This window comes from Pseudogymnoascus destructans (genome assembly GCF_001641265.1).
Source record: "Pseudogymnoascus destructans isolate 20631-21 unplaced genomic scaffold scaffold_20, whole genome shotgun sequence".
In the NCBI taxonomy this organism is placed as follows: domain Eukaryota; kingdom Fungi; phylum Ascomycota; class Leotiomycetes; order Thelebolales; family Thelebolaceae; genus Pseudogymnoascus; species Pseudogymnoascus destructans.
The window spans coordinates 668,962-684,171 of record NW_020167539.1 but is presented as its reverse complement, the minus strand read 5'-3'; the positions used below and the strand labels follow the sequence as shown (position 1 = coordinate 684,171).

The 15,210-nt window shown below is 48.6% G+C and overlaps 5 protein-coding genes across 5 annotated transcripts; 1 reads left to right on the top strand and 4 right to left on the bottom strand.

Moving 5' to 3' along the window:
- Window positions 1-232: 232 nt before the first annotated feature.
- On the bottom strand, window positions 233-657 carry VC83_07530 (uncharacterized protein; the record flags this gene model as incomplete). Its single annotated transcript, XM_024471099.1, has 2 exons — window positions 233-438; window positions 498-657. 2 exons carry the CDS (start codon window positions 655-657, stop codon window positions 233-235), a joined length of 366 nt encoding a protein of 121 aa, XP_024321400.1.
- A 116-nt stretch (window positions 658-773) lies between these two features.
- Window positions 774-1,414, top strand: VC83_07529 (uncharacterized protein; the record flags this gene model as incomplete). The annotated part of the gene is made up of 3 exons (XM_024471098.1): window positions 774-933; window positions 974-1,315; window positions 1,365-1,414. 3 exons carry the CDS (start codon window positions 774-776, stop codon window positions 1,412-1,414), a joined length of 552 nt encoding a protein of 183 aa, XP_024321499.1.
- Window positions 1,415-1,809: 395 nt separating this feature from the next.
- VC83_07528 (uncharacterized protein) lies at window positions 1,810-2,847 on the bottom strand (the record flags this gene model as incomplete). Its single annotated transcript, XM_024471097.1, has 3 exons — window positions 1,810-2,020; window positions 2,096-2,548; window positions 2,649-2,847. 3 exons carry the CDS (start codon window positions 2,845-2,847, stop codon window positions 1,878-1,880), a joined length of 795 nt encoding a protein of 264 aa, XP_024321467.1. The 3' UTR covers window positions 1,810-1,877.
- A 48-nt stretch (window positions 2,848-2,895) lies between these two features.
- VC83_07527 (uncharacterized protein) lies at window positions 2,896-3,697 on the bottom strand (the record flags this gene model as incomplete). The annotated part of the gene is made up of 3 exons (XM_024471096.1): window positions 2,896-3,051; window positions 3,088-3,330; window positions 3,389-3,697. 3 exons carry the CDS (start codon window positions 3,695-3,697, stop codon window positions 2,896-2,898), a joined length of 708 nt encoding a protein of 235 aa, XP_024321500.1.
- A 428-nt stretch (window positions 3,698-4,125) lies between these two features.
- On the bottom strand, window positions 4,126-7,868 carry VC83_07526 (uncharacterized protein). Its single transcript, XM_024471095.1, has 4 exons — window positions 7,509-7,868; window positions 7,420-7,458; window positions 7,246-7,368; window positions 4,126-7,192 (listed from the first exon to the last, which is right to left on the bottom strand). The coding sequence occupies exons 1-4, from the start codon at window positions 7,591-7,593 to the stop codon at window positions 4,326-4,328; spliced, it is 3,114 nt and encodes a 1,037-aa protein (XP_024321501.1). The 5' UTR covers window positions 7,594-7,868; the 3' UTR covers window positions 4,126-4,325.
- Window positions 7,869-15,210: the final 7,342 nt, after the last annotated feature.

Genomic DNA, 15,210 nt, shown 5'->3' with positions numbered 1-15,210 from the left:
TTGGGGGGTGATGAAGCAGACAACCCCGAGACCATTGACCATACCTCAATACATCAATAACAGTATATTATTCTTTACGAACAGATTCATATTATACATGTCATATAACAGGTATTGATGTGGGTTGGTAGAGTTGAGTGTTTATTTGATTGACGTGATTTTATATAAACAAAGTGAGAATCTAATATACTTGTTTTACCTCACTGTTCACTTATACTTTGGCCCTGTTTATTTAATCTGTATCTGGAGTTTGGACCATCAGAGTCAGGAGCGAAAAGGCGACCCCAGCGGCTGCCAGGACGGTCGTCTTTCCGGTATTGTCATAAGCCGGTGCCACTTCGACCACATCACCACCGATGACCTTCAGCCCCGTCAGGCCATCCAAAACCGTGAGCAGTTCACGAGTGCTCCATCCGCCAGGTTCAGAAGTTCCAGTTGCTATGATTCAACTGTTAGCCCTCCTTCCACGCCCAGAAATATAATATATTGGAACATACCAGGAGCGAATGCCGGGTCGAGCACATCAATGTCAACGCTAATATACACCCGGTTTTCTCCAACACGATCTTTGATCGAATCAATAATGCCTTGAGCACCGATTTTATCAATATCCCTGGCTGTGATCACAGAGAAGCCGCATCGTCGGTCATTCCGCATGTCTTTCTTTGCATTGATCACAGGACATGAACAGAAGAATTCAAAATCATCTCGCAGTACACCGTCGATGTCCTCTCCGGCCTCCAGCCGGCGGCTTCTACAGCTCCACCAACGACATGCGCAAGATCGGCCAAGCGATGCGAAACTCCACCCCCCTCTCCCCCGCTCAGACCCGTCGCTGGCTCAAACCTCTAACCTTTACCGCCAACGACGGCGCCCTCGTCGGCGCTCCTTGGGAGACTACAAAGCGCCCCTCCCTGAACGCTCCGTCTGGATGTACACCAAAGGCGGCGACGTAGGCGCCTACTCCACCAAGACCGTCCTCCTGCCCGACTTCGGCATCGGCTTCCCCTACCTATGTACGCCGGCACGTATCAGTGCGCGGGGAGCAATGATACACTCGTCATCTCCGTTGACGCGAATCCGGGGCTGCTGGTCACGCAGTTTCTCATCAACGGCACGGATGCCGCCAAGGGGTTCTTGGCCATGGGCGACCAGATCAGGTTGACGCCCAGTGGACTGGTTAGCAAGGGGGGCGCGCGGATAGGGCTTAGGAGCGTGCTGACGAGGAAGCCAATACCGGAGGGGGCGTTTGTGAGGAATTGCGTGGATTGGTTTAATGTTGGGGGGACTTTGATTGGGGGGTGTCGATGGATGGGTTTGTGGCTAAGGTTAATGGGGATGGTACGAGGGCGCTGGAGATCGAGGCGAGGGGGTGGAGGGTGGCGTATTCGAGGGCGCAGCGGGGTTGGGGTGAGTGAGTAGGTGAGGGCTTTAATATTTCAGATATTTATTGAGTATTTTCTCTATGTTTGGAATTTGTGAGATGAACTTCGTTGATAATAGCAGTGGAAGTTTCTTTATTGCTTCCCCCATTATACTGTCCCCATTTTACTGTCCCCATTATACTGTTTTTTTTAAGGGGGGGATGAAGGACTAATTATGCCACAGCGTTCTATGGCGAGTAAAAGTACCCGCGCCTGTACGCGCTGAAGAAGAAACTCGATCCGTATGGCCTCTTCTATGCGCCTACGGCGGTGGGGAGCGAGGATTGGTATGTTACGGATCAGATTTAGTGGTTGCCGACGCAGAATGGGAGGCTTAGAATGGGAGGCTTTGCAGGGTCAGATGGTATATATATTGGGTTTGGAGATTTAAAAGATCAGTAAAGATGTTGCGGGTCGTATGCCAGCCTTCTCTCTCTCTCTCTCTCTCTCTGCTCAACCGACGACAAAGGGGGTGTATGGCACTGTTTCTCCATTGCCAATGTCCTGGCCCTTCCCTTGGTATCGCCATCTACTGACGTATGATTCTGTCTTTCCTGCGCCGCCATTACTCGTAGCATATGCTCCGACGAGCGTACCTGTGAATTCGTCAGTGGAAATATAACACCATTCCCCCTCCAGTAGGTTCATGGAAAGGAAATACACGCTCTTACCTGTGAACGGACCATCCCCACCGCTCAAGATCGTCGCAGGCGCTGTGCCCATAACCTCGACCTCCCTCGGCTTCCTAACCGACGCCGCAAAAAACTCATAATGCGTCTCATTAACCGCCTTAACGCCCAGCCTAATCGGCGCCCCCTCCCACCCCCTCGGCAACGGTCTAACAACCGTCTCTACCCCCCCAAAATTCACCGCCGAACCCGGCACATTCGTAACCCTGAGTCTCATATGCAGCCCCAACTCCTCCTTCCCCCTCTTATCACGCTTACCAGTATCCAGCATCACGATCCCCAAATCCAAATGCTGCGTCTGCGTCAAAAACGCTGTAACCCCCGTCTCCTCCTCCCCCTCCTTCTCCGGGGAGAAATCAACAACATCAACACTAAACACAAACCGCGTATCCGTCTGCACCCGCATAATCAAGCTCATTTCCTGCGGCGAAGTCACTGGCGCAGCGGACGTCAGATTCGCAACCGACGGGCGGATACGCAGGTATCCCCTGGGTGACACCGCAAACGCATCCTTAAGGGGGAATCGCCAGTGCACAGTGCACGAAGTGCGCCGGGATCTTGGAACCAGGGTGGAAATCAACAACATCCGGATCCCCCACAAACGCCACGCTACCACGCACATCGCGCGTGCGTTTCGGAAGCGGCCAGCCGCTAATGTGCCCCTGGACAGGCGAGAGGACGGGCCAGGCGTCGGCCTCCCATGTTACGGGGAACAGCACCGTTTCGCGACCCATAGGGTAATTCGTCCATTCCGGCCCTGAGCGAGTCGCCAGATCAGCGCCCTACCAGTTGCCGGACCCGTCCTGGAAGAGGTCTGCGTGCCCGACGGTTTGGAAGTAGGATTCTGGTTTGTATCGGGTTTGAAGGGGCGCTGGTGTAGGGGCCTGAGATATTTTTCGAGCGGGCGATGGCTTCGTGGTGGCCGAGCTCGGTGCCTCCTTTGCTGATCATGAGTACCCGTCTTTCTTGTAGACCTGTGGCCCATCTGGGATGAACTCTGTGAAGCCCTTCCGGATGATTGATGGGGGCCCGAGGGCGCCGGTGGTGAGGTCGATGGTCTGCTGGTGGATGCCGGAGAAGTGGAGGTAGGTCGTTCCGTCATCGTCCCAGAAGATGCTTGGGTCGATGTCGAGGAGGGGGAAGACGAGGGGGGCGCCCCAGGAGCTGCTGTCGTAGGGGTTGGTTGTTGTGAAGAGGTCCTGTGACCGCCCAGGGCGCTAGAGGTGTATAAGAGACTATAGCGTAAAACTTTCCCTTGTGGTAACGCAGCGTTACTGCCCAGAGACCGCCGTTTTGGGAGACGGTGAGTCCGATCTGGGGGACCTGCGAGGGGCGGGAGACGACGTGGCTTGCGAGGCGCCAGTTCACGAGGTCTTTGCTGGTGTAGATTGGCATGCCGGGGAAGGAGAGAAAGGATGAGGTGGCGCAGAAGAAGGCATTGTGATCCTCAGCTACATATATGCAGCTGGGATCGGAGTGCCATCCGGGCAGGATGGGGTTGGTGTAGGAGGAGTTTTTGGCCATTGTTGAGGCGAGGGTTGGGAGGATGAGGAGGGCACTGGAGATGGCTTTGAGGAAAAACATGACGGTGAGAAGATAGAAGTTGAGATGGAGGAAGTCGAACTCACACAGAGCTCATAGAACCTACTACAGAGCAAAAGTCCTGAGATTATACCCATCGCAGCGGCATAACTCACAGTTATGAACAATCCCACCCTGTACATTCTGCTAGTACATAAGTGATCCACCTCCGCCTCTGCAGGGGAAAATAAATTCCCACTAATGGCCTCCATGGTAAGATGGTTAAGAATATTTGGATATATCCTTAACTTGCCTGCAGATTAAACTTGCATCGCATCCCCGACCGACCCCTCCCCCGCCGGACTTTGATGAGCTCGCTGTTAAGGTTATTCCACTTACCCCGCATCCCCGACCGACCCCTCCCCCGCCGGACTTTGATGATGGTTTATATTAAGCAACCCGGTGGGTTTGGACCAGCTAGTGAGAATAGTAGGGATATAGAATAATGGAGTGTTTGTTTGTTATTAAACTGATGAGGTTAGTTGCTGTCAATGGCGAATGGGGTCTAGAAAAAGTCAACGAGTTTTATTTTCATCATCCTGCCATAACAATCTTCTCACTATCAACATCACCACCATAACCATCATCGCCAATAACAATCAATCTCCATACCCATCATCACTCATAAACATCACAACCTAATACGTCCTCTCCCCCTCCCATAGTCATCCCCCCGTCCATACTGCCCCGCCTCACCCCTCCCATAATTCCTCCTCTCCTCCCCACCACCATACCCCTCTCCCCTACGCTCATCCTCATTTCTCCTCCCCCCATCATGATGCTCACGGCGGGATTCCTGGCCATATCCACCGCCTCCACCACCACCGTACTCACGACGGGATTCCTGTCCATATCCGCCGCCACCACCACCACCGTACTCTTCACGGCGGGACTCCTGTCCATATCCACCGCCTCCACCACCACCGTACTCCTCACGACGGGATTCCTGTCCATATCCGCCGCCACCACCACCGTACTCTTCACGGCGGGACTCCTGTCCATACCCACCGCCGCCTCCACCACCGTACTCCTCGCGACGAGACTCCTGGCCGTAGCCACCACCGCCATACTGCTGCTCCTGGCGCTGCTCGCGACGGGGTTCTTCGTAGCCGCCGCCTCCGCCACCGTATTCCTGGCGCTGCTCGTGACGAGACTCGTGTTGTCCGTACCCACCACCACCACCGCCACCGCCGTACTCCTGGCGCTGTTCCCGGCGCTGTTCCCGGCGCTGTTCCCCATATCCACTGCTACGCTCCTCATGGCGGCTCTCCTGGCCATAGCCACCACCACCACCACCATAGCCCTCTCCCCCCTGCTCCCTCTCCCTCTCCTCCCTCTTCTTCCTCTCCTTCTTCTCCTTCTTCTCCCTCTTCTTACTCTTATAATCCGAGTCATCCCCCGACTCATCACCATCCGAGTCCTTCCTCCCTCCACGCCCCCCGCTATGATACTCCTTCGTCTTAACCTCCGTCTGATACTCATCCCCCCCCGCCGTGCGCCCCTGCCTCCACTCCTCAGTCCTAACCTCATTCCCGCGCTGCTGCTGGCGCTGCACGTGTCCCTCGTACGCCTGCCCGGACTGCGACTGCTCGTAGCGGGCGTACTTAGACGTCTGCGTCCCGCTCGGGTACGTGGTCTCAGAGTACTGCGCCTGCGCCGTCTCGTGCGAGTTGCTGCCGTACTCCGTGTACGACTGCGTCACGCCTCCGTCGCCGGACTCGTATCTCTGGGAGGACTTCTTGGTCTCCTTGTCGCCGAAGACGTCGCTGAGGAGGCCGCCGCCGATGCCGCCCGCGAGCGCGCCGACGATGCTGCCGATGGCTCCACCGCCAGCTGCCTCGGAGGCAAACTTCTCGATCTCGGAGTTGGACGATTTAGTCGGGCGACCGTAGCCGGAGCCTGCGGAGGCAGCTTCCTGACCGCCTGAGAGCGCGCCGACAAGATCGGAGATCATGCGGCCGCGGCCGGCGTCCTGGCCGGCAGAGCTCTTGGCCATGCCGATGGGCTTGCAGCAGCCGTGACCGGTGTCCACGACGCCTTCCTTGTGGTTCTCGCCGTTCTGGACGCCACTGCGGCTCAGCTTACCGCGGAGCTCGCGCTGCTCATCTGAGCCCTTGGATCTCCACCACTGCTCGACGATGCTGAACATTTGCTGGCGGCCGTCGGAGGCGCCGTCTTGGCCCTCGTGGCGTAGGGCGGGGTGGTGGAGGACGCCCTCGATGATGCGGGTGCAGGTGCGGTCGATGTCTTGGCGCTCGTCGTCCCAGCAGGCGATGAGTTGGGGGACGGCCCATTTGAGGACGCCGCTGGAGATCTTTCCAGCTGGCTCGTTGAGGATGCTGCTGAAGTGATCCTTGGAGAGCATGGAGTGGGTTGGGTCGGAGCTCTGGTCGTCCTGGAAGACGTTGTGCTGCTGGGCCTTGCTGCTGTTGATGATCTCGGATGAGCCCTCGTTAAGCTCGTTCTTCATCTGGTTGATCAGAGGGAGAACGAAGGGTGCCAACAGGCTGAAGACGAAGATGTTGACCTGGTTCTCGAGTTGCTCGATCAGTTCTGGGAGAATGGGGATCTTCTCAATGGCAGTGGAGATCTTCTTCATGAGGTTGTCGTGCCACTCGATGATGGGGTAGATCTGCTTGACACACTCTTGCATCTGGCGAGTAAAGGCCTCGGGCTCTCTGGGAGACACGCTGACCTGGTTCATCTGGGCGGTGGTCGCGTTGGTTCGGAGCTCCTCGGCCTTTCCAGCCTCGTCATTGTCACCGAAGATTCCGCTTGGGATCTTGTTAAGAATATCCCTCAAGAAGCTCGTGTCGGCATTCTTCCCATTCTGCATGGTCCCCTCGAGCTGCTGGATTTCGCTCTGGGTGGCCTTGTCATCGAATTCACCCATGACGGAGTGGAGGAAGTCGACGCCGCCGAAGGTGCCGGTCACGAGAGGGTACACGGTAGAGCGAGCACCTTGAAGACGGATCTGCGTGTTGCGGCCAACCAGGGGGAACACGTCAGTCTCGCCCATCTCGATAAGGGCAAGCTCGATGTAGTTGGAGTGAGCACTGAAATCTTCCAAGCAGTGCAGTCCGGTGCCGAGAAGACGAAGAGCTTCATACAGCTCAGCCTTGTTCTTGCTGCGCCCATAGGATCGTCCGAGTTGAATGCATCTCGAGAATAGGTTCCGGACATGGCCAGCAGACGTGGTAATTCCAATCTCCTCGCTCGCAATATAGTTCTTCATGCCACGTCGCTGATCGATTGCCAGTTCAGCGCGCTCGTCGACGGGGCCACGAAGGCGGCGGTCGTACTGGGTAGCATCAAGATTATCGGCGTAGTCTTTTGGGTTGTCGATGTGGTCTTCGGGGCGGTAGCAGCCAAGGCGTTCAGCGGTGACTTCGAACTCGCCGGTGCCGTAGCCGAACGTCATGAAACCGAGAACCCAGAGGAGGATGCGGATGGCCTCGGCGGAGACGTACTTGACGGTGCCGACATCAATAGCCTGGGCTAACAGGATGGGTTAGAACATGGTGTGTTAGGGGGGAGAGTGAAGAACGTACAGTAATCTCTCAGCCAGTTACCAAAGTAAACACGGGAAACGCTCATTTTATCAAACTTCTTGCCTCCCGCAGCGCGAGACATGGCAAGGAGGAGGAGGGTATCTTCGATATCGCCATGACGCCCTGGTATGGTTAGGGTGATGATGTTGGGACAGGTGGGTGGTGGGCACGTACAGTTTGTGCCCTCAATAGCTGAGGTCGAAGCGATGTTACCTGCATCTGTTAGGCCATGGCTCGAGGAGATGGATCAGCGGAAACCTTACCTGCGCCAAAAGCATGCGCGGGACGAGCGAAAAGGACAAGCAGAGCGACGGCGATGGCCAGGTTTGGGAAGTGGAAGGAAGGCATGTTGAGGTGGATAGCTGGTTAGGTATTGTTGGGATCGAGGGGTAAACAGCGGATAGAAGCCAGTCATGGAGCTGCAGTTAGATGCCAGCTGTGTTGTATGTAGGTATGGAAGTGATGGGGAGGTAGACGTAAGGGAGTGAGAGAGGGTGAGAGAGGGTGAGAGAGAAAGAGAGTGAGAGAGAGGGGTAGAGAGTACATAGAGGGGGTTTTCTTAACAGATGTGAGAATTCAGGAATTCAGGTGTCAACTATCTCGAGCTGCGCCTCGCGTTTCGGGTCGCGTTTCGGGGATCGGGGGACTGAGACCAATCAGGGACCAACTGTAATTAAGTATACAGTCGAGTCCCGCTAAGCCGATGGAATCTAGCCACTAATTTGATATCGACCTGATGAATAACGTAGTCGGCATGCGAGCTGTGTTTGCAAGCGAGCTGGGTTTTCCACCCCACCACTCCACATAATTCAATACATTAGCTCTTGAAATTGACTCGGATTAATTATACTCGTTGAGGGCATGTTCGAGCATTATGTACAGTCGATCTACATATACTACACAGTCTTACAGCTCATGTTCGTGGCTGTTCAAACCCCACCTTCAGGCTCTTGTCTACTCTTAAGAGTAGAAAATTTTAAAATTCAGTTACTTTGGTTTTTTAGGGTATTTCTGATACAATGCTTACGTGATCTCTAGTGCATGTTCGAAATTTGTAGCTAGATACCATGTGTTGTTAGGCGGGTGATTCTTCTATGCTACTATGTAAAATAACTTTTTTCTTAAGTGCTTTGAATCTAGAATTTCCTCAACTTCCCATTCGAGTTCACCATCTACAATGACTATAGATGATGGTTCCTAGTGTTAGCCACTTAATGCATCATTCGAATCAAGTCTTAAGAGGTTGCTGTGAAAGACAGGATGTATCTTCATGCTTAGTAGTAGTTCTAATCGGTATGCCACTTGCCTAATTCGTTCGAGAATCTTATACAGACCAACTTGCTTGTGATCGAGTTTCTTCAATGGCTCTAAGTCCTAATATTTCATGTAGATAGCCATACTTGATCTCCAACCTAATATCTTAGTGTTTCCTATGTTGATTTGTGCATGTCTCTATGCGAGTGTCATGGCCGTCCTTTGATATTTGTGTCACGACCCTTCGATTCGCTTTAGTCTCTAGTACTTATTTCACTATGTCATTCACTTCACCTGCTTCACTCACTTCGCTCACTTCGCTTCGCTTGCTGACCTAGATCAGCCCAAATGTTGACTACTGGCTTAGGCTCTCTTGTTATTGGCTTGCTGCACTAGGGCTCGCTTAGCTAGGGTTCGGTTAATTAGTGCCTTCGCTTATTTGGCACTAGGGATTTTTACTGTTATATAAGCACTTATTGCTCATGTCTCTTATTGATCTTTAGCTAGCAAATTATATACTACTTGGCCTTCTTGCAATTCCTCCTGCTTCGACTTACTTTGCATTCCCTTACTTCGAGTCGAACCACTTGGCCAACCTGTTAGTCTCACCACTTGACCCCTGTGGTATAAAGTATATGCTTTGGAGCCTGAACTACTATACCTTGTCCTACTGCTTCGAGTATCAAAGTCTTCACATTATACTTCGGATACTTCTGCAGACTTGAAGGTCAGCCTCAGTTCGAACTGTCCTTACAGCGAGTTTGCAAGAGTGCGATTTTGTAATGGTGGGTGCACCAGATGTGAGAATCTAGCCACCCAGGGAAAGGGATGATTTTACTAAGACAACACACTGTCTTAGGAAACATAGCCAAAGGGTTGTAGCTTAGACTATTCCACAATGCAGCAATCAGGTGTATGATGTAGTGGAGTGGTTTAGACAAGTTGTAACAAATGTTGAACAAATGTTGAGTCTGAGAACTCAGGGATAAGTCAGAGGTTAGCACCTCACTGACTTTTCAGAATCAAGGAATAACAAGATCAATGCTTGGAAGCTTGGAAAAGACGTAGAAGTATGTGATAGTTGATTTACTGTATTGTCTGCTTGCCCTTTCTTAAGGAAAGGGCAATCCTATTTATGCTAAAGGAGTGTAGTTCTCTCATTTTCCAAGACTTTCCATGACTAACCAGGCTTGGTAACTGTAGTCAACATAAGAGAATCCCATAGAACCATCTCTTAGGTTCCTAGCCTATAGGAAGTGAAAGGAGGTCCAAGGTCAGAGTACCCCTATAGACAAATTATGTCATAACTTAACCAATCTTGTGGTTAACTAAGGAGCGATGACGTGTAATGAATCATAGAGGTTTGTAGAAGCTTTTGGAGCTATCGTTCATGTTCCTAGGCCTCTAGTTGGTAGAGATATGTCATGTGGTAGTATTAGCCCAGTAACTAAGGAGTGATGATGTGTAATGAATCATAGAGGGTTGTAGAGATATGCTATGTGGTAATATCGGCCCAGTAACTAAGGAGCGATGACATGTAATGAATCATAGAGGGTTGTAGCAATCGTTGAGTAGTATTGCTCTTGTTGTTGGTGTGATAAGCCAAAATATGTATAGTGACTTGTAGGTTTGAGGAGGAGATTTCTAAGTTTGCTCTTGAGTTTGATAGCAAACTGAGTGCAACGAATGTCAGTATGACACTTCTGCAGACTTGAAGGTCAGCCTTGGTTCGAACTGTCACGGGTAGGTAGGAAGTAAGAAGGGTCGGTCGCGGGTCCGCGTCGGGGGCGCCCCGCTAGAGCGCCCTAGGCTGCCAAGGCCGCTAAGGGAGGCCTCGTAGCCTAAGGCCGCTATTAGGCTGGAAGACTGCAAGATGGCGCCCGGACCCGACTCGCAACCGAGACGGCGGGGGCCCAACCCCGAAGGAGTAGATAAGGTAGCTGAGCCCCCTATTAGTAGGGGCTCAGAGATTAGTCTGTTGAATACTATACTATTTGCTCCAACCTACGGTCTTAGCACACTGCCTACCTAAACCCTTACACGAACTGTCCTTACATCAAGACTCTTGTGATCTGACAAAACTTAGACTAGCATTACTGTGCCCTTGACTTCTGGTCTCCATGCTTCGAAGCATCTAATGATAGCGAGTAACTCCTTGTCATAGATTTCATAATTGCATTCTACAGCTGCCATCTTTTTCAAGAAGAATGCAACTAGATGTAGGATTCCCTTGTTATCTTTCTATGACAGTACCCTAGAGGAAATAAAATCTAAGGCATCAGCTTCAACATAGGCTGTCTTCTCTCTATCGAAATATCATAAGACTAGAGCTTCTGTGACAGTCTTTTTCAGAAGTGTGAATGCTTCCTGACATGCTTCTGTCCATTCGAAGACATGGTCTTTTTTCGTTAAGTTAACAAGTGGTTTCATGATGTTTGAATAGTTCTTAATAAACCTTCGATAGAACACACAGAATCTGATAAAAGCTTGCATATCCCGTAATGATTTTGGTGCTTTCTAATTGAGTATAGTGTTCACCTTTCTAGGATCCATGCGAGTTCCATTAACTCTAATGATGAGTCCTAAGAATTTTGCCTCTTGAACGAAGAATTCACATTTTGCTATATCTGCTTGTAGTCCTGCTTCTCGAAGCTTTTGCAGAACCATTTTGACATGCTTAACATGTTCCTCCTTACTTGTGCTATAGATGAGAAGATCATCCATGTATGCAGTGACGAATTTGTTTATGTATTCCATTAATGTTTCATTCATATATCATTGGAATGTTGCTAGGCCATTCGTAAGTCCAAATGGGAGAACTTTGTATTTGTATGATCTAAATCGAGTTTTGAATGTTGTTAGATCTTCGTCCTCCTCTGTCTGCATGCAAATTCGATTAAAGGCATGTCTAATATCAATCTTTGTAAGATATTTAGCACCTGTGATTTGAGCTAATGTTTTATCAATGAGGGGAAGTGGGTATGAGTCTTTCCTTGTGATTGCATTTAGTTTGCGATAGTCTACATAAAATCGAAGTCTACCTCCTGGTTTGCGTACAAATAACAGAGGTGAAGCAAATGGTGCTTTGCTAGCTTTAATGAATCCTTTAGTAAGATTGTCCCCTAAGTATTTATTCACAAGATCAAGCTCTTCTCGAGACATGTTATAGAGTGGTGCATGCCCTAGTTTCAAGTTCCCTTCTAATACAATGTGATGGTCTGCATATCTGTGAGGCGGGAGCTTGTCTACAGCCTGTTTTGAGAACACATCGAGATATTTATGGAACTCCATTAGGAGGATCAGTTTTGGGTCGATTTCCTTCGTTTCCTCCTTTGCTTGTTTAGCGAGTATATCTTTAAATGATACTGTAAAAACCTTAGCTCCTTTCTACTTCTGAAGCATATTGAATGGTGCAGCTCTAATCATTGTAACAGTGCATGTGTTTTTTGTCTTATAAGGAGGTTGGAGGGCTAGCTTGTAAGCTTTGTGTCATACTGACATTCGTTGCACTCAGTTTGCTATCAAACTCAAGAGCAAATTTAGAAATCTCCTCCTCAAACTGTTACAGCTACAGTAACATGACGTCATGGTTACAGGGCCAGGGCCTAGTAATGTGACGTGTGAGTCACAGGGGGCAAGCGGGGTAGGCTGCCATGTGACAGGGCTAATGGATAGTTGCAGAAACTAGTGGATATTGGATAGTTGAGCTATCCACAAACTATCCTGAATATCTAGCTATCCGCCAACTATCCAGATTACCCATGAGGCACGACGCCACTATATAAGTAGATAGTATTTCCTTAGATAGGAGCTTCGTGCTCAACTCAATATAGTATTATTTACAATACTGTAACGTGTTACTTGGAAAGCCTTTGTGTCTAATCCCCTGCCTCCTCTGTCAAGTCAACCTTACACAAGAAACCTCTGTGTCTTCTATCGTTTAGAAGTCAGCGTTACACAAACCTACAAGTCACCATACATATCTTGGCTTATCACACCAACAACAAGAGCAATACTACTCAACGATTGCTGCAAACTCTTCTACTACATCTGTTTATGCTACATACATCATGGCATATTATTTGGACACTCATTGAACAAGTTATTAAGAAAATATCCTCCTTAAGGGGGTGGGCCAATACTACCACATGGCATATCTCTACCAACTAGAGGCCTAGGAACATGAACGATATCTCTAGAAGCTTTTACAGCCCTCTATGATTCATTACACATCATCGCTCCTTAGTTACTCACAAGATTGGTTAAGTTATGACATAATTTGTCTATAGGGGTATACTCTTACCTTGGACCTCCTTTCACTTCCTATAGGCTAGGAACCTAAGAGATGGTTCTGTGGGATTCCTCATTCACTACATAATTAGCAAGCTAGTTGTGGGTCACACTTGATTCCTAATACAGTTACCAAGCCTGGTTAGTCATGGAAAGTCTTGGAAGATGAGAGAACTACACTCCTTTGGCATAAATAGGATTGCCCTTTCCTTAAGAAAGGGCAAGCAGACAATACAGTAAATCGACTAGCACATACTTCTATGTCTTTTCCAAGCTTCCAAGCATTGATCTTGTTATTCTTTGTTTCTGAAAAGTCAGTGAGGTGCTAACCTCTGACTTACCCCTGAGTTCTCAGACTCAACATTTGTTACAACTTGTCTAAACCACTTCACTACATCATACACCTGATTGCTGCATTGTGGAATAGTCTAAGCTACAACCCTTTGGCTCTGTTTCCTAAGACAGTGTGTTGTCTTAGTAAAATTATCCCTTCCTTGGGTGGCTAGATTCTCACATCTGGTGCACCCACCATTACATCCAAGTCCTTGTCTAGTGGCTGTTTGACAGTGTAGACTAGCATCTTTCTTAAGCTGTTTTGCCCATTTTCTTGAAATCTTCTTAGGCTTTAAGGAAGTCATCCTAAAGTTCATCTTTCTTCTTAGACTCATCTACTAGAGTTGTTTTCTCATTCATAGACTCATAGTCTTCTAGGTTTCGGTTAGCCATCTTAGCTTTTTCTTTAGTAGTGTGTACCATAGCAGCTTTGCTATTCTTTTTGTATTTAGTAGATTAGACTTGTATCGCTAAATGCCCTATTGTGTGGTTTGTCGACTGTAGGAGCCACTCGAGAGGAGCGCACTTCCCTCACACCTATATTCCTTGTTAAGGGAGAGTTGTGAAAGGTCTGATCTATGAAGTTGGTGATGTTCTATGGTGTTCTGTAGTGTTCTGTGGTGTTCTGTAGTGTTCTGTGGTGTTCTGTAGTGTTCTGTGGTGTTCTGTAGTGTTCTATGGTGTTCTGGAATCAACTTTAGGATATAGTTGTAGGGTTTCTAAAGAAGGGAATTCGAATTTCAGTATCAAGCAAAAGAAAGGAGATATTCAATCTTATGTTACAATGGTCACGGAGGTCAAGAAGCCAGTCTATTATAAGATATGCTTGGCAGGCTGTTCAAATTCTATATAGAAAGTCGAGCTGATATCTCAACAGCACAATTAAGAGCTATTAAGCAATATGATGCAGATTTGGAGGCATTAGATGTTAATGGTGTTACGATCGCTGCTTATTGCTGCTAGCGATTAGGGCAACAAGTACCCATAGTAGCCACTAAGGTTATAGGGAACTGGTAAGCGTACAGCTGTATATAATGAGGGATAGCCTTACTTCCTTCCTTTCTTCTTCTTCTCTCTTTAGATTCAATCTAGCTTATTAACCTCCTCCTCTGTTAGTGTCTCAGTATCATTATTCTAAGCCTGTGTTTCCTCATTAGGATTTAAGAATTTGGATAGATTTAGAGGATTAATTGGTGTTGAAAGAGCAAGTGGTATAGTTAAAAGTGTGCTTTTTCGAAAGCAATTGTATATTGTTATGCTTTGTAAGTAGATATTCCAGCTCTGTAAAGTCAATCAAATAGCAAGATGAAGGTTCATTAATTAAACTAGATCAATGTTAGAATCAAAGCACTATAACATAAATGAGTAAAGATTGAATAACTCTTGTTTTCTATGTTAATGCAACTAGTACTAACCGCTTTCCTGTTTAGAAAATTAGTAAAGCAAAGCAACCTCACGTAGTTTAGAATATCAATGTCTTAACAATAGGTAGAGAGTGGTGGTAGAACAAGAAAGCCTAGATAAACACAACTTTAATAAAGGAGTAATTACAAGCCTTCTATTAACATCATCTCAAACTATCCTTCTCTCTATAGATAACTTCTCTAGCCATTATTGTAGTCTTGAACTCAATCCTCTACCTCTAAATATTTGAATCTGCTTGTAACGCTGACTTCTAAATGATAGAAGACACAGAGGTTCTCTTGCGTAAAGGTTTACTTATCAGAGGAGGCAGGGGATCAGACACAAAGGCTTCAAGTAACACGTTACTAGTATATAACAAATACTGTATTGAGTTGAGCACGAAGCTCCTATCTAAGGAAATACTATCTACTTATATAGTGGCGTCGTGCCTCATGGGTAATCTGGATAGTTGGCGGATAGCTAGATATTCAGGATAGTTCGTGGATAGCTCAACTATCCAATATCCACTAGTTTCTGCAACTATCCATTAGCCCCGTCACATGGCAGCCTACCCCGCTTCCCACTGTGACTCACACGTCACGTTATGTGACTCACACGTCACGTTATGTGACTCACACGTCACGTTACTAGGCCCTGGCCCTATAACCATGACATCATGTTACT

Bases quoted from the DNA above. Each gene is read 5' to 3' on its own strand.
- VC83_07526 (XM_024471095.1), bottom strand. From the start codon at position 7,593: ATGCCTTCCTTCCACTTCCCAAACCTGGCCATCGCCGTCGCTCTGCTT. The intron at 7,459-7,508 runs GTAAGGTTTCCG...TAACAGATGCAG, and splicing joins CGCGCATGCTTTTGGCGCAG to GTAACATCGCTTCGACCTCA. The intron at 7,369-7,419 runs GTACGTGCCCAC...TAACCATACCAG, and splicing joins AGCTATTGAGGGCACAAACT to GGCGTCATGGCGATATCGAA.